Here is a 24097-nt window from a genome sequence, read left to right as displayed (position 1 = left end):
AGGCAGCTTTGTGTTTGTGAAGTTAATTAAATAATTTAGTACTGCCCTTGATTGGGAGTATAGTGCAAATGTGAACCTGTTTAGTGTTGAATGTGAATGTGATTTTGTGTGAGTGAAAGTGCTCATTGCAGCTTCATAAGCTCACAGAAGAAAAGAAACACTGTGAGACCTACACAGGACATGCAAGTGCTGTGAAGTGGGGAGTGTATCCTCTGGATTGATTTGAAATCGAGTCCATTACCAGTACCAGATGATACTGTAATTGTGGAGTTGGAACAATGCTAGTAAATCAGTGGATTTTCTTTCAGACTTCTTACTGTGTTCCCTTGGCAACCTTTCCTGATTGTGAGCGAGGGTGAAGGTGATTGTGAGCAAGGGTAAAGGTTTTTGGAGATAAAGTAGAAGAACGGAAACAGGGAGGGGCAGATGAGTGATTACCAGTGTGTCAGCAAGTTGGTGAATTCACCCGGCAGCTCAAAGACAACTGCTAAAACGGAGGATCACACTCTGTTTCTGTTCTCTGTTCTAAACCACACTCCTTACTTCCTGCTATGTGTGGGTGTGTGTGTGTGTGTCAATGTGAAAGAAGAAAAAGAAAAGCTCTCTAACAGTAGGGTTCAACGTGCTCGTTCTACTGAGAGCTGTAACAAGCAGGTACTGTGTTTTGCTTTACTCCTACTCTGTGAACATTATCCTTATTTATCTCTTTATGTATAACGTGGAATAGTACAGAAAGCTGGATTTATTTCTTTATTTATTTTTTCCCCAGAAGTCCTTGTTTGACACCGCTGTTGTGTCATAATATTCAATTGTCGTTGCATATCATTTTGATGGTCATCTGAATCTGAACTCTCAACGCCATCAGAAGGTGCATTACTAAAACATATCTGTTCCAATAACCACCCTATATTAAAGTTTGTATTCCAGATGAATGTGTGGCTTCATAAAGACATATACAACTGTTATATAAGCCAGAAAAGCCAGAGCAGGAAATGAGTTGGATTATAAAAAAAGATTCTGTTAACTGCTTATGGGCATAACATCCTTACTCAATTATATGTGTTGGCTTGTATCAGTCTTTGGTACCTAGAGAGTTCTATTCATCTAATTCACTTTAATCTGTCTTGTTTTTCTTTGCCTGTCCTTGTGTCTTTCTGTCTTGATGTCTTTTTTCTATGACCAGATGGAGTTTGCCTGTAGTCACATTGTGTGTAACTGGACGTCTGGTACCATGGTTACAGGTGACTGCCAACTATCCCAAACTATTTCTGCCTGAAAACCATTCAGAACAATTCTGATGACAATGCTAACTTTAATGTCTGACATTGATAGACCAAGGTATTCTTAGTACCTTTCTGAGAACCTAAAGTTACAAAGATGTTCGGCAGAGTTGGGTACAAGTTCCAGACGGGTATAGCCTACTATTATATACAGCAGGCTCTAATTATTACCCACAATGTATTCACAGTAAATCGAAATTCACCATTTTGACATGCCAGTTGTGAAAACGCAAATCCTGCAATAATAATAATAATAATATTACATATTACATATTATGTGTATAGTGCTTTCTCACATACTCAAAAGAACTTAACAGTGTGGGGGAAAAAAATTAAAGCATATACATGCAGGCAAGTACATAAACTAAAATTAAACTAAACTGAATTAAAAGAAAGACAGGAGTGGACAAAGGAACAGGTTATAGATGCCCCAACAGACACTAAATATGGAGCTCCTGTTGCCTTAAAAACATTGGTGTGGAGTTGTGAAAAGAGGATGCATTGTAGTACATTTGAATGTAAATGTGTGGTTGTATTGCAGTTTGTTTGACTATACAGTCAGGGGCGGACTGGGGAAAAAAAGTGGCCCGGGAGCAGTGGCGTAACGTAGTTACGACGGGCCCAGGTGCAGGCTATTATGACGGTGGCGTAAGTCAGTGGCGTAAGGCAGTGGTTCCCAAACATTTTACAGTCCCGTACCGCCTTTTTTTTGTGCTTGTAACCGCCGCCACGCCCCCTCCCCCCGCGCACATATTCTGCCTATAACACTTGAAACTGTGAAGTTGTCAGGGTGGATCACTAACCGCCGCCGCCACGCCCCCTCCCCCCGCGCACATATTCCGCCTTCAGACTATTTAGATTGACGTAAATATGTCTATGGCCCACGGCTACAGGCCACCAAGACCCACGGGCCCAGGTGCAATCACACCTGCTGCATCCCATATAGTTACACCCTTGAGGTGGGCCGGTATTGGACCGGCCCAAACGCCGTCGGCCCATCAGGGATTTCCCCCGGTATCCCCGATGGCCAGTCCGCCCCTGTATACAGTATATATATATCAGTGGTGTGCTGACCTCTGTTTTGCAAAGTCAATTGTTTTGTTTCAAGTTTAGTTTGAGAAGTTTTTGTGTTGTGTTTGCACGTCAGGTCTCTCTTCCTCATTACCTGGTGCTACGAGTGACCCCACCACCTGCCCTCCTCTCCCAAGGCCCCGCTCCGTCTGCGATCATGACTATGACAACCGCATCTCTGTCATTCCCAAAGCAGGTGATGTTCCAGCTCCTCAGCTTCTCAATGTCACTCTCACCCAAAGGGAGCAGTTAATGAACATGCAAAATGGGAAAAGCTTTTCAGTTCTCCTTTCTCACACTCTTAGATCATTTTAAATGTTAAATTATTTCAAATGGGTTTTATATGGTATATTCTTTAAAGAAAAAAAAAGTTAAGCCTTTTCAACTGTTAGTCCCTGATCATTTATATTGCTGAATGTGGAAGCACTGAAAAATAAACTACAGTAAGACTTTAGACAGCAAGTTGACCTCAGTGACTGTAAAAACATTGACATCTTAAGCAACTGGAAGGAACTACAGCCTGGTCCTGTTATATAAAGTCTCTCCTATCTCTAATCAAGAATGTGGTCAGTTTGAGGGCACTATTTATTAATTTCATCTTCAGATTGTATAATGTTTTCCCTCAAATCCTGCTCCAGTGTTAATTTTGGCAGCTATTTTAGATTTAGTCTTAGTCTTTAGACGAAAATGCATATTAGTTTTAGTCACTTTTAGTCATTTTTATCCTCCTTAGTTTTAGTCTAGTTTTCATCGACGAAAACTCCGAACATTTTAGTCTAGTTTTAGTCGACGAAGTCTCAATACATTTTAGTCTAGTTTTAGTCACATTTAAAAGTCCATCTTATAGCCACATTAAACTCCTTTACTTTCCTTCTCAGGCCCGGGGACCCCTTGTGTTGTGTCTACAACTGCATAATAGTCAAGCTTGCAGTACTTAAACTGTGGATGCAATTAGTCTCTAAAAAACAGATCTCCTAGTATATGCCTACAGCTGAATTCCAATGAATTCAACGTAAATAATAATTTTAAGGCAATACTTAATTAACAGTATTATCATTAAAATATAAGAGAATATCAAGTCTAGATTTTGAAGATTCAAATGATGTGATAACACAATACAACTACTATGCCTACCTGGCCTTAGTTAAATCAACCACATATCCTCCATATGAATTGCTGTGCAATCTGATAACCAACATATTTAGCTAGACGGATAGTTTGAGAGTTGAAAGAAGTGCCAATGATAATAACAATTGCATAAATAGACAAGGATATGTAAACCAATCACATATTCATTCATTTTTTCTTGATTAATGTCATGCGTGGCCTGTCCTATAGTCCATTCTGCAATGCGTTTACTAGCTAGTTATCGATAGCTAGTATAACTTAGCTATGCTACCTCATAGTTAGCTAACGTTAGCTAGCTAAACGTTTTGGAACTCATTTGCCAAGCCAAACGGGAGGTTTCAATCGAAAATGACTAGCTAGTTATACAAGCTGACACAACCTATACACTCGACTGCCCCTTTGAAGTTAACTTAACGTTGGCTAATATATTCTAATAACTAGTTAACATTAGCTAATTATCATTGACAGTTTCTAGCTCATTTACCTTGGCATAAATGGCAGGGTTGTCTTGTGCGCTTTCAGGTGTTGTTGTTGTGTTCTTCCCACCTATTTTGAAGCCACAAGGTTTCTCTCCGGTTTATTGCGGTGCATTGTGTTTTATTTTCTGTCAAGTTATAATTAAAGACTGTCCAGATATCTATTCTTATTTTTCTTCCAGTACCGAGTGCTTGAACTTCAGCCATCATAACGTCACAGCGTCACTTGCATGTCGGGGCATCTCAGGGAGTGGAGGAGGGATAGATACAGGACCGGGCAACATTCAACCAATGATGTGCATACAAGTTTAGAAAAAAAAAACCAATTGTGACTTAGTCAACCACCAACATTTTCGTCTCGTCTCGTCAACGAAAGTTAAAATAGATTTAGTCATAGTTTTTATTTATAAAGATCCGTTTTCGTCACGTCTTAGTCTCGTCTTAGTCCCGGGAAAAAGGTCGTTAACGAATATTTTTCGTCATAGTTTTCGTCAACGAAATTAACACTGCTCTGCTCCTACTCAGACCTGTTTGTCTGCACTAAACTATATACTGTTTCTTGCTCAAATATCCTGTGCCTCTGTTTCAGCCCTTCTCCCACTCAGGCTGCTTCTATGCGTTTGTGAAACTTCTGCTCAGACTCTCTCTCTCTCTCTCTCTCGATCAGTCTATCTATCTAGCTCTCTCAGATTGTTGTGAAATTAAATCAAAATTCACCAAACGAAATAGACTTAGACTGGGGATCCAATTTGTCACATGACAGTTCTCATTTTAACTCATTCTGACTTTACTTTGGAAGGGCGTGATGCCATGCTGACCGTGCTTTTTACAGTCATTGGTTTACCGCAGACAGCGTGTGTCCAATGATTGTGAAAAGGGTGCTTTCCAGAAAATGTGTATGTCTATATGACTTCAATCATTGGACATAATGCTCAATGCAATATTCTCTCTTTCTTTCTCTTTCTCTCTGAAAATGAAATGAAAACAATAAACAAGAGTACAACAAAAAGCTCTGTTAGCTTGTGGCATCTTGCGCTCTAACACACTCAATCACTCCCAGTCAGCTACCACTTTAATTCTGTATCTCTCCTAAGAGTGGCCATTATGAGACTGGCCCAGGTGACTTCATCTTGACCTTTGACCTTTAACCACACCTGTGATGTGAATATGACCCTGTTTGACCTGTTTCTGCCACAGCACGGGCATTGGTTCCCCCACCTGTGCCCCCACGCCACTTTGACTCTCCAGCACCAAAACAGCCACATGCCACCTCAGATCCACCCCCCGTACCCCCTCGAGGTAAGCCAGCTGTTTTTTTTTTTTACCTTTAGCTAAAAGCTAATTTCACTAATTTCTTTCAAATGTCTTTAAGTTCACGTGATTGTTTGAAGACACTTCAGGAGGTCGATGAAGGTCAATGAAGGGGTTTATGTGTTTTGTGTTCTCAGGGATGGAGGGGAGTGGGGAGAGTCCCATCAAAGCCAATGTCAACGTTCTTTTAATTAATGTGGGGCAGCTAGTAGACATCAGTAAAGGTATGGCCTCCCACACATTCACAGTTTCACCTACACACATTCAAGATGGTGGCCCACATACAGTACATTCCCTATACCAACACTCTTCGTGGTCATATCTTCTGCAGCCAGTGGTATCCAGAGCAACCAGAAGCCAGTGTACTGTGAGAGATGTAGAGCGGTCATGTCAGCAGTTAGCAATTCACAAAACCGACAGAATACAAATGTGAGTCCTCCCAAAGCGCATTTTCATGAAGCATTCAAGTGTTTTTTTTATTTATTTAACACATAATAGTGTATGTACACTGTCTGTTTTATTTAACACATAATAGTACGTACATTGTCTGTTTTATTTAACACATAATAGTATGTACACTGTCTGGGAAACTATTTTATTCTTTGATATCTCACTATTTTACTTTCCTCGCTCTCTCTCTCTCTCTCTCTCTCTCTCTCTTTCGCTCTCTATTTCTTTCTCTTTTCATAGGGGGTGTGGTGCTGTGAATTCTGTGGGACAGAAAACCACTTGTCAGGTCCTGGGATGCTCAGTCGACACCCCCATCTGCTTCTCCAGCGCCCCTGTCCTGGTCGGGATGTTCTGTATGTGAACGAAGAGCTTGATGCAGATTATGAGAACCTGGAGGACATGCTGGTGGTGTTCTGCGTGGATGTTTCTGGAAGCATGAGTGTCACCTCGGAGGTCACTATCTGCCTGGCTTTTTAAATTAGGCAAAATGATGTCTTAATTAATTAATGAATGAATGAATTGAAGTGTCATAATATCAACCCCTCTCTGCATCCTGTCTTCTTCTCTTTCCCATAGATCGCACCTGGAAATGCCATGAGGTCTCCCACATATGTGTCACGACTGCAGGTGAGTTTTACAACTTTACAGTGCCTTGCATCAATGAGGACAGATCAGCAAAACTTACTCAACATCCTAAGTTGACATAACCCCGGAGTGAAGGTCTGGTGCTGACGTGCTGAAGTGTGTAAACTTGACCGACTATGTGAAAACGTCTTCTGCCGAACTGCTTGAGGCCGTCAGTTACTATGTTAAGAAAAGGAGCACTTGCTTAAGTTCCTCATTTTGGAACCACTGGTCCCCTGAAACAATGTCATTTTGTCCGATCACACTACACAGACCTAATCAAGTGCCAATGAAGGCTGCAAAGGCTAAGGAGTAAACCACTAAACCATTACCATCATTGCCTGACTATTAACTGTGGTCTATACATAGATTTATGTACAATTTTTGCAGCCCTATGGTTAATACTCGGGTAACGCACACAGTAACTCTGCCAAGTAAAGCATGAATGGCTCTCTCTCTCTCTGCTCCATTCACATGGTACATTCATGCAAATTCCATTCATGTATCAGGTGAAAACAACATGGGATATTCTGTATAATACATTTTCATTCACACATAGTCTTCCGTAACGATAAAGTAATGGGTCTCGTCTCATGCATTCCAACCCGACTGTATTTAACGCGATGCTACGGAGCGTGAACCTCCGGCGAGAGAGTGTAAAGCGTCCGGTCTCATGCCAGTTAACCTTGTCATGAACTGTCCTAGCTATCCCTAGCTTAGGGATTCATCTTAACAGTCGGTAGTTGCTAGTGTGTGTTAATATGAACTTATGTCAATACGTGTGAATATGAACTTGAAGCTGTGTTAATATGAAGGCACCCTGAGGGTTTCTACCTTTTCCTTTTATGATTTTTATGAAGTTAAACTGAGGAGACTGTAATACCCCCTAGATAACTAGCTATCATCTCATGCGAATGACACTCTGCCATTCAGACCATTTAAGGTTATTTAAAAGTGTCCTTCGCTAGTTAGCTTGCATAGCAAATAGACAACCATAGCCAGCAGGAAACACCATTCGCTCCATAGCCTGAAGTTTAATATTTTAAAATCAGTCTTGGGTTCAAAGTGATCACAACCACTTGATGTAGGTGATGTTAAAGTGGCTGCACATAGATGTTAAACAATCCAGAGAGAAGTAATGGAACATCGATGGAGGAAGGGATGTCAATGTAGTGAGTGAAGGGGGAGTCTCCCCGCCCTTCTTCAACACCTTAATTCAATGGTTGCAATTTCCACTGCTGGTGTGTGTCAGAAAATGATAATTTAGGGTACTACGTCACTAGGGGATTGTTTAATGATTCGACTTAAACATTTATAGTGTCCATTCCCACACGACACCGTAACACTAAAGAAGCTGTCAATAAATGGTTTTCACAGTGAGTGGGATGTGGTATGTGGTGTGTGTGTGTGTGTCTGTTCGCGTGGGGAGGGGGTGTAATCATTTAGCTTGAAATACCCGTCCCTACCCTGTATGGATATACCTACATCCCAACGTTGCATAAACCACGGTTAATACACAGGTTTGTTTGATGAAATGCTGTAATGCACTGTAATGCAGTTTATATATGGTGTGGTTAATAGTCATGAAAATATGGTAAAAACCTATCCATTGACTCCATAACCAAAGATAAAGGTGCGCCATCTCTACTTGTGTCTCCAGGGTGTTCAGGACGCCCTTCATAAGGCACTGTCCTCCCTGCTGCAGAAGTCTCCCCATCGGAGAGTTGCCCTGGTTACATTCAACGATGAGGTAAAGGGCAGGGCTGGCTTTTCTTTTTAAATGCTATGAACTTGTGCGTTTGATGAAAATACCACGAACTTTGGGGCGGGTTTTATATGACTCATAGTTTCCCGCTCCGGCCTCCTCACTTGTTTAACCACGTTGGAAATATCGTTGAGAAGCAGAATGTGCCAACAAGCGTTACCTGCATTCCTTCCCGTCAAAGCCCTCTGTTCATCTCTCTGACCTACTTAGCTTTGGATCGGGCTTAGACATTGTCATTGTTGACTTCTACAATGGAAGGCAAGACCAGTAGGTCAAGTGAATAACAGGAATAGGGACACCCCACAACACCAAAAAAAAATCCTTTATTGGCTCCACATGATTATAGTAAAGAAAATGTGAATGGCTTCTTCGCGTCGTGAAGTGAACCCTTTTTCCATATGTTCCAGGTGACTGTGTACGGCGATGGCACCGCTGTTCCAGTCACGGTAAAAGACTGGGCTCTTCTGGACTACGATCACCTGAGGGAGCGAGGAGAGACACACTCCACCCCACACTGCATCGCTGAGAGCCTGCCGTCCCTCACCAAACGGGTGAAAGAGTGAGTTTGAACTGCTACTTTATCTTCTTAGTCGTGGATTTTGTGGATAAAAAAAGTATTCAAATCAATGGGAATTACACCGTAGATAATATTGATGGGGTTTCCAGAAGTACAGTAGTAATTGAGTGAATGTAGGTCAATGCACTTACCTCTCTCTCTCTTTTGTCCCTAGACTGAGAGAGCATGGTGCCACGGCACTTGGTCCTGCAGCCCTTGTCTCCGTGGCAATGGCCTCACAGTACCCCGGGTCAAAGGTCAGTGTGACTGTGACTAATATCAACATGTAATCAAGCCGTGGTGAGAAAAGCATGACTATATTTTCCCTAATGCAGGTGATTATATGTACAGACGGATGTGCTAATATTGGTTTAGGCCAGTTGGAGCAGGAGCAGAGCCATAGCCCAGCGCCATCGCCCTACTTCTACAGCCAGCTAGCCAATTATGCAACGGAGAAAGGGTAAGCGAGCGCAACGCTCTCGTTTTAGGAAGTCTTCGCCAACGGCTTCCGTACACATTCAATACAGAATAACTGAGCAAAGCATTCATTTTGAAACATAGTGCTGCTTCTACCAACCCGCTCATCTACAAATCTATCTACAGAGTACAGAGTACACAAATGAGACAGAGTCTGAAAAGTGTGTCCATAAATAATGGGGCTTGCTCGTTTTTTTGTTATACACAGGAAATATGTTAAATTCGTTGTGCCATTGGTTGGGGACTTCCCACAGCGGCCAATCCTCTCACTGTCACACACACACTCATACCTAACAACTTAATCTAACCAATTTAGCAACTGCCCCACCATAGATGATGAGCAGAGCAGCAGGATACAACAGCAACGCACAACTGGCTGATTACAGCCGCAACATGCGGCACACGTTGTACCCGGGTCCGTAAAGGCCCTCCTTCACAGTACAACATGTACTGTCTGTAGCCCACAATTGCTAAACACAACAACATGACTGCCCAACCATAGAACCTGAGCAGCAGGATACAACAACAACAACAACAACAACAAACCTAACAAAACAAATATGTCTGCAGGGTGATTGTATCAGTGATGACATTTGAAGGCGAGGATTGCCGTCTCGCGGAAGTGGGAAGGCTAGCAGATCTCACTGGGGGAAGGGTGAGTCACACTTTCCTCTGAACACACCTCTGTTGGAGGAATCTCATCATGCTGGGGAGTCCTATTCTTCTGAAACCATCAGGTCTTCTGTGGAGACTGTAGACTGTGTAGACTGTAGGCTGTGTAGACTCTAGACTGTGTAGGCTGTGTAGACTGTAGGCTGTGTAGGCTGTGTAGACTGTAGGCTGTGTAGGCTGTAGGCTGTGTAGACTCTAGAAAGTGTAGGCTGTGTAGGCTGTGTAGGCTGTGTAGACTGTGTAGGCTGTGTAGACTGTGTAGACTGTGTAGGCTGTGTAGACTGTGTAGACTGTAGACTGTAGACTGTGTAGACTGTAGACTGTAGGCTGTGTAGACTGTAGACTGTAGGCTGTGTAGGCTGTAGGCTGTGTAGACTGTAGACTGTAGGCTGTAGACTGTGTAGACTGTAGACTGTAGGCTGTGTAGACTGTGTAGGCTGTAGGCTGTGTAGGCTGTAGGCTGTGTAGGCTGTGTAGACTGTAGACTGTGTAGACTGTGTAGGCTGTGTAGACTGTAGGTTGTGTAGACTGTAGGCTGTGTAGGCTGTAAGCTGTGTAGACTGTAGACTGTAGACTGTGTAGGCTGTGTAGGCTGTGTAGACTCTAAGCTGTGTAGACCGTGTTTGCGTGAAAGAAGCTGATCTCATCATCAGTGGTCCTGATAGCTGTTTTTGACTGGCCTGATTGCTACAGCAGTGGTCCTGATAGCATCACTTCACAGACACAAATAGCCACAGAGTAAACAACAATGAAACAAGGGTTGCAAAAGACAGATATGGTATCTGAATTGGCACCAGGTGGGCCAATTGTTTCTTTATCTTCATCAGGTGATATGTTTATATGTGTCGGTGTGCACATGTGTTTAAGTTTGTAATGTGGGTTGTTTCAACCCAACAACCCAATGTCAACATGTCAAATGTATCTGAGATTTCTTGGGGATGGCCTGTTTTTTTTTTTTTTTGAAATGCACTAGCAAATGTTTCAGTTCAAATGAAGGTAATGCTGAAAGAAAGGAACCTGGAAGTACTTGCTAAAACTTCTACCTTCTTCTGTCTGTCCAGGTCAACATTGTCAACATTGGCACTGTGGCTACAGAAATTCAGTCTGCTTTGGCAGACAACATCATGGCAACTGGGGTCATGGCAACACTATTGGCACCTGATGGCGTGTATGTATTCTGTTTGTTTTTTGTAATGAATTTCATAAATTTGTTAGTCCTGGTAGTAGGATTATCTTATCTCTAGGTTTCTAGTGTCTTTTGTCTACCAGCTGGTCTATTAATTCTATGACTTTAAAACGTATTGTTTCTTTGTTTCTCTTTTCCTCTTTCTCTCTGTCGTGTAGGTATTTCCCCTTTGAAGACGATGAGGCCCACAAGCTGTTGAGGGAGATTGGAAATGTGACTGAAGGCTTCGAGATCACATTCCAGTTCGCTGTCAAACCAGACCAAGTGGAGAGTGAGTAACCAGACAACCATAATAATTGTTCGGTGTTCACTCTTTTCTTTTGAAAGATGGCAGCAGAAAGCTCACCAGAATCTACCACAGGTACTTCCTATTGTTTCACCCTCGCACAGGAAACCTCAATGAAATGAACTGCAGAGGTGTGAAAAACATGAGCGTTGATGAAACTAGATGACTCGTGACTTTACTGTATGCTACTATGTCATACATAATAAGGCTTATAGTATTGTATGACATCAACAAGAATTTCAAACATATAAAAACATATACATTACATTTAGTCATTTAGCAGACGCTTTTGTCCAAAGCGACAGCATACCTTTCCGACAGTGGAACTAACTATGATATTTGATTCATGCCTCTGTCAGAGACTACTTGTAGCATGAATGTGCAGCTGTGGTGGTAAGAAGGCGGTGTTCTGTTGTGTGTGTCCGCTCCGCAGGCTTTCAGAGGAGGGATAGGATCCCCTTCCAGCTGCAGCTGGACTTCAGGACACGTGATCTGCAGAAGGTCACCCGGGTCATCACGCAGCAGAGGAGAGTGACGACCAGCAGGTAACCAGGGCAACACACAACTCAGAGACACAACTCACTTCTACACAACTCAGAGACACAACTCACCTCTACACAACTCTACACAACTCACCTCTACACAACTCACAACTCACCTCTACACAACTCACCTCTACACAACTCACCTCTACACAACTCTACACACTCACTCTACACAACTCACCTCTACACAACTCACAACTCACCTTACACAACTCACCTCTACACAACTCACCTCTACACAACTCACTCTACACAACTCACCTCTACACAACTCACCTCTACACAATTCAACTCTACACAACTCACCTCTACACAACTCACCTCTACACAACTCACAACTCACCTCTACACAACTCACATCTACACAACTCACCTCTACACAACTCACAACTCACCTCTACACAACTCACCTCTACACAATTCACCTCTACACAACTCAACTCTACACAACTCACCTCTACACAACTCACCTCTACACAACTCTACACAACTCACCTCTACACAACTCACCTCTACACAACTCAACTCTACACAACTCTACACAACTCACCTCTACACAACTCACCTCTACACAACTCACAACTCACCTCTACACAACTCACCTCTACACAACTCACCTCTACACAACTCTACACAACTCACCTCTACACAACTCACCTCTACACAACTCAACTCTACACAACTCTACACAACTCACCTCTACACAACTCTACACAACTCAACTCTACACAACTCACCTCTACACAACTCACCTCTACACAACTCACAACTCACCTCTACACAACTCACCTCTATACAACTCAACTCTACACAACTCACCTCTACACAACTCACCTCTACACAACTCAACTCTACACAACTCTACACAACTCACCTCTACACAACTCACCTCTACACAACTCTACACAACTCACCTCTACACTCTACACAACTCAACACAACTCACCTCTACACAACTGGGTTTTACTGGAACACAACACTCCTCAGCACACAGTTGAATCTATGAGCATAGACTACTGCCTCATTTAGCACCACAACCCAGAACACAGGCTAGTGGCATACCACAAAAACCCCACATAAGACTCAGAATCAAACCAGGGGCACACAATCAATTCTTCCAAAAAAGTGTCAGTTGTTACCTTGGCAGTGTGTCTTATTTCATCACCAAGTGAGTCCCAGCTCCTCATGCCCTGTGCTGGTGTTTGTGTCTCGGTAGCTGGGTGTGGGCAGGCAGTCTCAACATGGGCGTGCTGGGAGTTCACTGTGCACAGCTGTGTGCCAGACTCACTATGGAGGGGAGAGTGCTGGAGGCTCAGAATCAGCTGCGTGCCCAGCAGGACTTGCTGAAAGACATCAGGTGTGTGTGTGTGTGTGTGTGTGTGTGTGTGTGTGTGTGTGTGTGCGCCTGTCTGTGCTCCAGCGTGTGGATGTGTGGTGCGCGTGCTTGTCTGTCTGTGCGTGTGCGTCCGAGTGTGCGTGTGAGTGTGTGTGCTTGCATGCGTGTGTGTCTTTGCGTGTGTTTTTATATAGACATAGGAGTGACCTTATCCATTCTATATCCCCATGCGTTATTGTGAATATTTGTGTCCTCTTGTCCCAGCAAGCAGAGGCCGAGCCCTAGAGAGGAGAGTGTGTATGGAAACTGGATCAACACCATGAGTATGATCTGTGAGGACCTGACCACAGACAACAAGGTCAGGACACAAACATATCCCACATGACACCTGCAAGGATACCTGCAGATAATGTACAGCAGAACATTAGAACAGAGACAGAAGATGGTTTCACTCTAGCCAATCAATGACTCTAGCCAATCAATGATTATGATCATCTAAAATGATACTGATGATAATGCTGTGGACCATCTTCATGTACGATAGGATTTAATGCCCCAGAAAAAAAAAACTGCCCAAGAAAAGCCATAGAGCAAAAATCTAACACTCTAAGAAGTGTCTTTTCTGAAACTGAGCTGAAACTAAGGTCCTGGAGCACTGTGCCTCCCTGAGTGACACAGGTTGAATATTACTGAAGTGATAATTATCTGTTGCAGGAGAGCAGAGAGACCAAAGATCTCCATGACCCGCCATCTTCCCCAGTTACGGTCAGTCCAGCAAAGATTAAAAACACATATCACATATCTAGGCTTTTTCTATGTACCAGGAACCCCCAGTGTAACCACGAGCACACAGATACTCGCATTGACATCCGAGCATGCAACAAGTCCTACATCCTCAAGTTCTCCTCATAAGAGCTGATGCTTGAGGAAGCACACCTGACCTACAACGCTTCTTCTTCTCCTCCTCCAGGATCTCTCCGATGAAGCTGCTAAAGTGGTGTATCAAATGAAGAGGGCAAAGAGCGTCGCCAGTACTAAGAGGACGGCAGAAGCGTCGAAGAGTTAATCAGAGAGCCGCTACAGCAGATTGGCAGCCAAGGTGCTGCGGACTCAAGGAGTTCAGCCCTTAAAGACATGTCAGCTGTCACCAGGACATCATGTGAGAAATGGGCAGATGTTAGTGATGTGATTTGTATAATTTGATGTATCGGCCCACAATTATGGAATATCATTGTCAAATTGTGGATATGATGCTTGAAAGTGGACCATGCTGAGTGACAAAACGTTTGCTTACATAGGTTTAACGACACAACATATGTTTTGCTGTGCAAACATCAAAATCACTTTCAGACTTACAATAATGATGTAATGTAATGTAATGATGAATGACTTCTGGAGTAACAGGGAGATGATTGCCTGTATTCTCTTCTGTTCGTTTGAACATAACATTGAACATGAACATGAACGTGAACATAACATTCTTTGTTTTAAGTGTTCTCCTGCATTTATTTGCATTGCCTGAAAATGTTCACAGCGCAATAAAACACCTGGAATAGAAACACAGAATACACAGTTTTAGCAGCAGTGGTCTGAGCAAACCAGACATTTTCCCTTTATTTAAAAACAGCTGGAGCTATGTTATCACGGGATGATTAACACAGCTCTCACTCACCCATACTGACACAGCTCTGAAGAGGTCACAGCTCATCTTCCAGTAGAGGTTGCCACACTGCACACATACTGTCACGTCATCACAGTGAATGCTGATTAATCCTACACATCTACTTGTGTTTTATTCCTTAATGTGTTTTTATATTCAATTGATAAAGGAGTCCAATGTATCCATTAAAGAAAGAATGTATAAAGGTCATATAGGGGTCAGAGGAAAAGCTGTGAATTATGGTTTTGTGTGTTTCTCCAACCTGGATAAGATAAGAATAAATAACTTTATTTTACAACCCCAGATCAGAAGTTGGGACAGTATGTTAAATTAAAATAAAAACTGAAATCAGTGATTTGTAAACTCTATTTGACCTGTATAACATTGAAAACAATACAACAGCACATTATTTGATGTTTTACCTCATGAATTGTATTGTTTTTTCAAAATAAACACTGAATTCAATTTCGATTCTTGCAACACATTTAAAAAAAGTTGGGACAGTAAAACATATATCACTTTGTAATGTTGCCTTTCCTTAAATGACACTTAAATGACGTTTAGGGACTGAAGACACCAAGTGGGGAAGCGTTTCAGGTGTAACTTTGTCCCATTCTTCCTGCAAACAAGTCTTAAGGTGTGCAACGGCACGGAGGTTTACGTTGTCACATTTTGCTCTCTATTCTCTATTGGGGACAAGTCAGGACTGCAGGCAGGCCAGTCCAGCACCTGTACACCCTTCTTCCTCATCTATGCCTTTGAAATGTGTGCAGAATGTGGGTTTGCATTGTCGTGTTGAAATATGCCTATGTCTTCCCTGGAAAGGATGTGGTCTTGAAGGCAGCACATGTTGCTTCAAAATCTCTATGCACTTTTTGGCATTAATGGTGCAATTACAGAAGTGTAAGTGACCTTTGACACACTGCCACTGGCACTGACACAACCCCATACCATGACAGACCCTGGCTTTTGGACTTGTTGCTGGTAACAGTTTGGATGGTCCATTTCTTCTTTGTCCGGAGCACATAGCGTCCATTTCTGCCAAAAAAAAGACCTGAAATACTGATTTGTCTGACCACATTACACGTTTCCACTGTGAGATGGTCCATCCCAGATGCCTCTGAGCCCAGAGAAGTCAACGGTGCTTCTGGACACGGATAACATACGGCTTCCTTTTGGCACAGTAAAGTTTTAACTGGCATTTTTGGATGTAACTACGTATTGTAGTGCTTGACAACGGTTGGCTGACATCACTTGTTTCAAATCACATCTTTTTTTGGAATGTGTTGCAGGCCTGAATGGCAGGAATAGATGTATGTTTACAAATCAAATGAAGTTGACCAGACAAAACATGAAATATCTTGTGTTCATACTGCCTGTAATGAAATACAAGTCAAGGTACTAAATCACTGCTTTATTTTTTTATTTGCATTTTCCATACCCGTCCCAACTTTTTCTGATTTGGGGTTGTAGATATAGACTCCTGCCTTCCTTGTACAACTGCTGGTTTTGGTGAAGCAGTGAAGCTTTAGAACCCAAGTAATACAAAATGATGCCTCAAAGTTGTCCCATTGAAGCACACGCAAACACTCGCGTGCGCACACTCCAAACTGCTTGGGCTAGTCTTACTGCTTTAAGGTCAGCGCTAACACCAGTTGATCTCGTACGTGTTGGCATGCACCCTCATCTCCCCTTTATTTCTTCTGCCCTCTTATCTGACTATTTGTGTGTCACTTTGCTGAATGTGTTCACCAGATGCATTTGCATTTAGATAATACCACCCTCTAAATGAGCCGGTGCTATCGGCGGCGAGATAAGAGGCTTTCTCAGACGGAATGTACCCGCAGAACACCCGGATGGAACCCGTTCCAGCTCAACTTTTTTTTTCCACTCACCTGTTATTGTTGACCAACAAAAATGATAATCTGCCAGATAAAATTCCCTTTTGTTCTGAACACTTTGGCCCTGTTATTATTTGTGTAAATTCCCAAACCAACCGATTTAAACTTATGCTGAACCTTCTGCTGGATCTGGATCTTACTAATAATGAAATCAGCTGTGCTCCATGTCGAATAGTCACACACACACACAGTACATCCCTATGAAGAAAAGCATCCATGGTGTCCACAAGTAGACTCCTGTCAGACGGGTTTGTGTGCATTGTGTCCATTTGTTAACAGAGGAGGAGGAGGAGGAGGAGCTGTGGAAGCCCACCGCCCAGTTGACTAAAGCCCGTCTGTGTGTAGGGACTGACATCAGTCTTGCCTCGCTGTCTTAGGAGATCTCTAACACCAGCAACCTTAGCGAGTGCACACTCCCCCACACGTGTGTGAATAGAGAGTTAGACAGAGTACACCAGACAACTTCCATAGAACTTTATTGACTAAAGCAGTGGTCTGGAGAGCTGAGAAGCTACTTGCACAGGTAAGATGCAGGTGAAAGTAATATTGTGTCTGGCTAGTTGCCGTGGGTCTAAATGCTATACCGTGCAGTAGGTTTGCCATTGATCTAAATGCTATACCGTGCAGTAAGTTTGCCATTGATCTAAATGCTATACCGTGCAAAGCATGATCAAACACTTTTTTTCAAATCACATTTTCTGTGTCGATTGCCTACCAATAGAAATGAGTGAGTTTTGGCCTCGTACTCTAGACCCTGATTTTAGGTTAGAGCATGGCAAGAAGCTGTTTGTGAAGACTACAGCACTGCAGCGATTATATGTGAAAATGTAATCCGTTTGTTAAGGTACAAGTGGATATGCAAGTCTATATGATTATATGTAAATTGACTTCTACAGACTTTTATTTTGAATGCTATCATCTGGGATGCTATCATCTGTTTTTCAAGTCTCTGTCAATGTGCCTCTACCTGTGTACTTTAAGTGAGATGAAGTTGTGTGTATCAAGAGTGCAGAGTACCGTATATCTGTATTATTGCCATGTTGTCCTTAGCTGTGTAAACACATGGACACATAACCTCACCTGTTAGGATTGGGAGACTGTACTTAAACAGTGGTGACAAGAAGGGAACAGCATGAGAAGCACAAACACATGATGGGCCATGTGTGTCCCAGTGACTACGCAGTCTGAGAAGCACAAACACATGAGGTGCTACATGTGTCCCAGTGACTACGCAGTCTGAGAAGCACAAACACATGAGGTGCTACATGTGTCCCAGTGACTACGCAGTCTGAGAAGCACAAACACATGAGGTGCTACATGTGTCCCAGTGATAACGCAGTCTGAGAAGCACATTGCTGTTCAGTTACGCAACTGTGTTTTGCTCCAGTGATTCCAGTCGGGTTTCATTCCAGTTGATGATGGGCTGATAAAATGACTAGTTTGAAAAGTGCAGTCTTATCTTTTTATTCTGGCCACAGTCAAACTCGCACGATGCATCTCATATCTCCTGGGAGTTGTCAAAAGAGGTTTGAAAAATGGCATTGATTGCCCTCATCATATCCCATGCCCTTAACTCACTTTGACTGCTTTGATGTCATCGAAGTTTAGGGGGAGCTGGCTACTTCACTTTCCCCTTCCTGTTCAGTGAGAGGGACCATTTTGTTCAGCTCGTTTGTTCATTCTCTGTTTAACATGATTCAAACCTGTTGGTTACATATATATATATATAGTTTCTATTCTAATGAATCCTGTTTCATGTTTGATTTTCATTTCATTCACCTTCTTTCATCTGCTCAACCCTCTCCGTTTTAATCTGTCCACTCTTCTCCCCTCCTGTTTTTTCTTTCCTTCCCTCTCTCTCCTGTCCTTCTCTCCTTCCCTCTCTCTCCTGTCGTTCTTTCTCTCCTTCCCTCTCTCTCCTGTCCTTCTTTCCTTCCCTCTCTCTCCTGTCGTTCTTTCTCTCTCCTTCCCTCTCTCTCCTGTCCTTCTCTCCTTCCCTCTCTCTCCTGTCCTTCTCTCCTTCCCTCTCTCTCCTGTCGTTCTTTCTCTCTCCTTCCCTCTCTCTCCTGTCCTTCTCTCCTTCCCTCTCTCTCCTGTCCTTCTCTCCTTCCCTCTCTCTCCTGTCCTTCTCTCTCCTGTCCTCCTCCCTAGACATGCCTTTCTCCCGTAGCTTCCTGTCAGAGGAGCAGTTCCAGTGTTCCATCTGTCTGGATGTGTTTGACAACCCCGTCTCCACCCCATGCGGTCACAGCTTCTGCAAGGCCTGCATCGGCCGCTACTGGGACGCCGCTAAGCTGTGCCAGTGCCCCCTCTGCAAAGAGACCTTCCAGAAGAAGCCCCAGCTCCACATCAACCGCACCCTGCGTGAGATCACGGAGCAGTTCAAGCGGATGACGGGAGATGAGGGGGCCTGCGGGGGGCGAGATGAAGCTGCTTGCGTTAGAGGAGAGGAGCGGCTCACCAAACCCGGGGAGATACCGGGGGATCTCTTCACACAGGGGAAGAGGAAGGTGCCCAAGAACTCACTGCGAGAGGACACCCAGTCACGGCTATGGTGACGCTGCCTCCGGACGCGGATCCGTCCTCCGCCTCGGACTTCGCGCGCCGGGTGTCCTACCGGAGGTACACGCTGAGCGGGGCTGCGGACGCCAAACACGTGGCTCTCTGCCCCAAGCACCACCAGCAGCTGGAGATGTTCTGCAGGACGGACCAGCAGTGCATCTGTGTGGAGTGTGCTGAGCACGACCATCAGTCTCACAGCACCGTCCCGGCAGAGAGCCAGTGGGAAGAGAGTAAGGTGGGTCAGAGACATCTGGGACTACTTGGATCCAAAAAGTAGAATAAGCTTTATTTATTACATTTCATTATTTGGCAGAATTTTCTATTCAAAGCAACTTACAGTACAAGGGGGGGGGGGGGGGGGGTACACATTAATTATCAGTCTGTGTTTCCTTGGAACACCTGATCTTGTCCAAAGATGTTGTTAGCAGTGTGGTCTACTGTTCAACCGACAGGAATTTCCGAGGGGTTTACTTGAAAGACTTTTTTTGAAAGACAAATTTCTTGTTTTCAAAATGAACCATTTCTCGTGCATCTGTAAATGCTACAGATAGTCTCTATTTCCTGTTTACTGTCTCTGTATACCACCCAGTCACACATAGGCATCACAAAGCTTGACATAAAGGAAAAGATTAGCGAGCGACAGAGAAAGGTGGAGGAAATCAAATCATCCATGGTGGACATCCAGGTAAGCTAACATGTGACATGAGCATTCTGTGTTTAGCAGCAGTGTCACTTACACACTAATGCACAATTTACACTACAAGAACAGTAAGAACAGCACTCAGCTGATTGCATCCATTTCAACTAAGTGAAACCTGTATCACTAATCATAATTCACACTCCCCAACCTGCATATTCCATCATTCAATTCAAGATGTCTGCCGAGCGGGAGACTCAGGGAAGCGTGCGCGTGTTCTCAGCGCTGGTGGAGTCCATCGAGCGGAGCCAGGCAGAGCTGCTTGAGGTGATCGAGATCAACAGACGCTCGGCGGAGCACCAGGCCGAGGGGATGATCCGAGAGCTGGAGCAGGAGGTGCTGGAGCTGAGGAAGAGGAGCGGTGCTCTGGGGAACCTGCTCCGTACAGACAACTATGTGAAGTGCCTTACGGTCAGTGCTACTAGGACTTCATTTCCCAGGATGCTCTGGTACACTCATGCCTTATTTATTCATACTATTAGATTATATCCAGTTAGTAGATCTACTTACATGACAGACAGTCATATCCATGCAAGGCCACAGAAAGAACAAGATAGCAGCACATCAACATCTTGTATCTTGACTGTTTAGTTCCTTGGTACTCTGAACTTGGCTGTAAGATGCTGATAATGAATTGACTGTACAACAAAAGAAAGGTAAACCTGAAGTTATAGAATTATGCACATATAAGCTATACTGAGGTAGTATATTTTCTTCAGAATAGAGATCCATGTTTAAGAGTTCACAGTCTAAGACGCCTCCCTCCTTTCCTCTGCTCAGAGCTACTACTCGACCCTTTCCAGTCCTCCGCCAATCAAAGACTGGTCTGGGGTCTCTGTGACCTCTGACCTCTGCACCAGGAAGGTGTACCAGAGTCTATGTCAGCTACTGGAGCGCTTCCAGGAAGAGTTACAGAGACTTCCAGAAGTAGGTGAGTTTGAGTGACATTTCTGTTAGGAGATGCCAAGATCAATGCAAGAGGTACATGTGAAAAACAAACTTCACTGAATAGTGAATCTTCAGATACCCTCATCAGCATGCACCAGTTATATCTGGCTCCAAGATACTAAAAGTGATGTGATGCAGTATTGCCTGTACGGACCACTATGTACAAAGACCTTTTCCTTGGTTCTGTTCATCTTGTCTATAACAAAATACATAGTGTCAACCGTACCCCATTAATGAGCTGCATGAGCTTTAGATTCTGTAAAAGGTTATATATCGTATGGATATTCATGGTATATTTGCTCCCATGCAAATACAACCAATCGATCAATATTCAACAGAGACATGAATTCTAATGACTACACACTAAACAGACATAGGAATTCCTTAGTGCAATGAATTATCCATGGTTTGATTTTTAAGTCCATCCAAGAGATTTTTCCATAATTATTACTCTATACACTAGATTCATTGATTGAATATAAATATGAAAGATTAGACATTGGGTGTAGGCCTACATTTTGGTTTGTATGTAATACAAACGTTCATGAAGTCATTCACCAAAAATGTTTAGGTCATAATCCTGTTACCATAATCCTGTAGTGTGTTGTGGTGCCACCTAGTGTTGATTCATGTAAGTGTTCTGTGGTGGTGGAAAACGTGTTCACCTTTTTAGATGCTAGAAATTCCTTTTTTTTGTATGGAAATAATGCAATGAATTTTCAAAATAAGAAATTGAGAAGAAAATGTCAGTGTCTAAAAGTGACAAACTGAAAATTGGTGGATTCCCACAACTGATTCGGAACACTTCTGAACTTTCCTTTAAGTTGTAGTAACAAGGATTCTTAAAAAGAAATAAATCAGGGTTTTATGTCTTTTATATTGCACATTTGGAGTTTCTAAGAATATAAGCTTCACTCTATCTTATTATCATTGCATCATTGCCAGACTCAATACACATACAACCAAAGTAATGTCTATTTAGAAACATATGCTTAAGCCATATCAGTTGTTCTTATTCTTTACGCGTTCAATTTAAACAGGTATCAAAAATCATATGGAACCCCCTGTGATGACGCTCCAGCCAAGTAAGTACCATTTTTCTCATGGACGTTCACCTTTAAATTCCCACTATATTTTCAGCTCCTCAGTAAAATCACTGTGGCTGTTTCCTTTTCAGAACAGAAGAGGATGCAAGACTACACAGGTTTGTTCCAAGGGTTTGTAGATAGATAGATAGATAGATAGATAGATAGATGGATACTTTATTAATCCCGAGGGAAATTTAGGTGAAAGCTAAAAAGACTCGAGACAACGGAGCTACGTGGAAAGGCTGCCACTCACGTTGGCGCCGGAAGTAATCTCCAGCCATGGAGTAATGCACAGCCATGACACAAATGATTGGCAACCTCTGAGTCATGGTGTTGTTTAAAAACATTTCATTCCTAAACTGAACTTGATAAATGAATTGCCTATAAATTAATATTGGTGATTTTATAAACCAGGCTAGATTTAAATAAGTTAAGATGGCTATAAGCCTGAGCATAACCCCAAACTCACTCCTTCATTGTGCTCCCACGGACAGCGGACATCACTCTGGATTCAAACACCGCCCACCCTCGACTCATTCTGTCAGATGACAGGAAGAAGGTGAGGTGCGGTGACCGGCACCAGCCGCTTCCAGACGGCCCAGAACGCTTTGACCGCGTGGTGTGTGTACTGGGCCGAGAAGGCTTCGACTCGGGGCGACACTACTGGGAGGTGGAGGTGGGGGGTAAAACTGACTGGGACGTGGGTGTAGCCAGCAGCTCCATCAACAGGAAGGGCAAAATCACAGTGAACCCCGGCAATGGATACTGGTTTCTCAGCCTGCGAGACAAGACCAACTACGCCTTCCGCACAGAGCCTTCCACTACCCTGCCCGTCAACCTACGGCCACAGAAAATTGGGGTGTTTGTGGATTATGAAAAGGGCCAGGTGTCCTTTTATAACGTGGAAGCGAAGATACACATTTACACCTTTCAAGATGCGTTCTGTAAGCCCATTCATCCTTTCTTCAGCCCCTGCACCAATAAGTCAGGCAAGAATGAAGCACCACTTATCATCACACCTGTGCTGTTGGACTAAGCATTTGAAATGGGGTGTGTAGGTGCATACAGAAAAGATTTGCTAATGTGTGGTCCCTGTTGAATTTGCTGTAATATGTTGTAATGATGAAAGTTTTGTAAGGCTTTGTGGGAATGGATATTAGTTGACTGGATTTCTGACACCTCAACTGGCAAATTATAACTCCAGTCTTGATCATTTCAGCTCTTGAGTGATCCATTCCCATGATGAAATGCCTTGTGCAATCATAACATTAGTTAAATTGCTGGTTGTAATTTGTAAACGCTGAAATACAGAGGAATATTGGTAGGGTCTTATAAAGACAGAATAGCCTAAATGTTTCCATAAATATTCTGTTTTAGGTTTGTAAGATTTATACAAATGTTCTTCATTACACCGTATGAACCAAAGCTATCACATTTGTACATATTGACAACCAAAGTATTGTAAAGGAGGTAACATTACAAATAAATGCTTTACACCTTTCAAACTTTTTTTGTACCACTGTTGCTATGTGCCAATGCATTGAACACCAGGGAGCAGACTTTTTGTGTCCGTGTGTGTGTGTGCGTGTTCAAATCTAAATACCTACTCCAACTCAGATCCACGTCTACACTTGTAATCGCTGCAATGTACAAATGTTACGAAAGGTGTGTCTTGGTAGTGTACCCACAGAAATCAGAAGGTAGGCTAGGTCTAACACGTAGTGCTATACCGATGTTTCATTTTCACCATCGACAGTATTGAAATCTTGTCACACTGCGAATTGAACTCCAATATTATTAGCCTAATATTTGGAATAGAAATAGTCTACAGTCTCTGTCCCACTGCAGACCTCCCAAACCACATTAAAATCCTAACGGTACTTTAGCTCGACAAGTGATACTTGTCTCGGCATGTCGAGAATAACTGTCGACGGTATTTTTCCCTCCGACATCGCTTTAAATCTCCCCTAGGTGGTAGCTGGCTCATAGCATCTAGGATTGAATGAAACATTAGAATATTTGTATCTAATGTTTGATATGTTATACATATCATGAGGAAATTATTATTTGCATTCTTT

General features: G+C 43.0%; 2 protein-coding genes across 4 annotated transcripts; both read left to right on the top strand.

Moving 5' to 3' along the window:
• The first annotated feature begins 42 nt into the window (after positions 1–42).
• Positions 43–15126, top strand: si:dkey-9k7.3 (circularly permutated Ras protein 1). Of its 3 annotated transcripts, none has more exons than XM_031584808.2 (20): positions 43–654; positions 770–1241; positions 2428–2547; positions 5153–5254; positions 5404–5490; positions 5598–5695; positions 5957–6169; positions 6293–6343; positions 8001–8090; positions 8513–8664; positions 8837–8918; positions 8997–9121; positions 9709–9793; positions 10872–10978; positions 11155–11267; positions 11716–11827; positions 13044–13184; positions 13428–13521; positions 13878–13928; positions 14134–15126. In XM_031584808.2, exons 2-20 carry the CDS (start codon positions 1163–1165, stop codon positions 14227–14229), a joined length of 1998 nt encoding a protein of 665 aa, XP_031440668.1. In that variant the 5' UTR covers positions 43–654; positions 770–1162; the 3' UTR covers positions 14230–15126. The 3 variants fall into 3 exon arrangements, with proteins under 3 accessions (XP_031440668.1, XP_031440669.1, XP_031440670.1); XM_031584809.2 differs by having other exon boundaries at positions 43–868; positions 1184–1241; XM_031584810.2 differs by lacking the exon at positions 13878–13928 and having other exon boundaries at positions 43–1241.
• A 1896-nt stretch (positions 15127–17022) lies between these two features.
• LOC105895466 (E3 ubiquitin-protein ligase TRIM39) lies at positions 17023–23476 on the top strand. Its single transcript, XM_012822101.3, is given in 9 exon segments — positions 17023–17247; positions 18876–19285; positions 19288–19521; positions 19876–19971; positions 20161–20394; positions 20764–20914; positions 21972–22016; positions 22109–22135; positions 22514–23476. Coding segments are annotated over 8 exon segments (1737 nt in total). The 5' UTR covers positions 17023–17247; positions 18876–18877; the 3' UTR covers positions 23056–23476.
• Positions 23477–24097: the final 621 nt, after the last annotated feature.

Source organism: Clupea harengus, chromosome 18 (genome assembly GCF_900700415.2).
Source record: "Clupea harengus chromosome 18, Ch_v2.0.2, whole genome shotgun sequence".
Taxonomy (NCBI): domain Eukaryota; kingdom Metazoa; phylum Chordata; class Actinopteri; order Clupeiformes; family Clupeidae; genus Clupea; species Clupea harengus.
The sequence above is the reverse complement of the archived record's forward strand: the minus strand, read 5'-3'. Positions and strand labels throughout refer to the sequence as shown.

What these genes read in the sequence shown, in the direction of transcription:
- si:dkey-9k7.3 (XM_031584808.2), top strand. Translation starts at nt 1,163, where the DNA reads ATGTCTTTTTTCTATGACCAGATGGAGTTTGCCTGTAGTCACATTGTG. An exon ending in GACTTGCTGAAAGACATCAG is followed by an intron (nt 13,185 to 13,427) that starts GTGTGTGTGTGT and finishes CTCTTGTCCCAG; the next exon opens with CAAGCAGAGGCCGAGCCCTA. An exon ending in ACCTGACCACAGACAACAAG is followed by an intron (nt 13,522 to 13,877) that starts GTCAGGACACAA and finishes TATCTGTTGCAG; the next exon opens with GAGAGCAGAGAGACCAAAGA.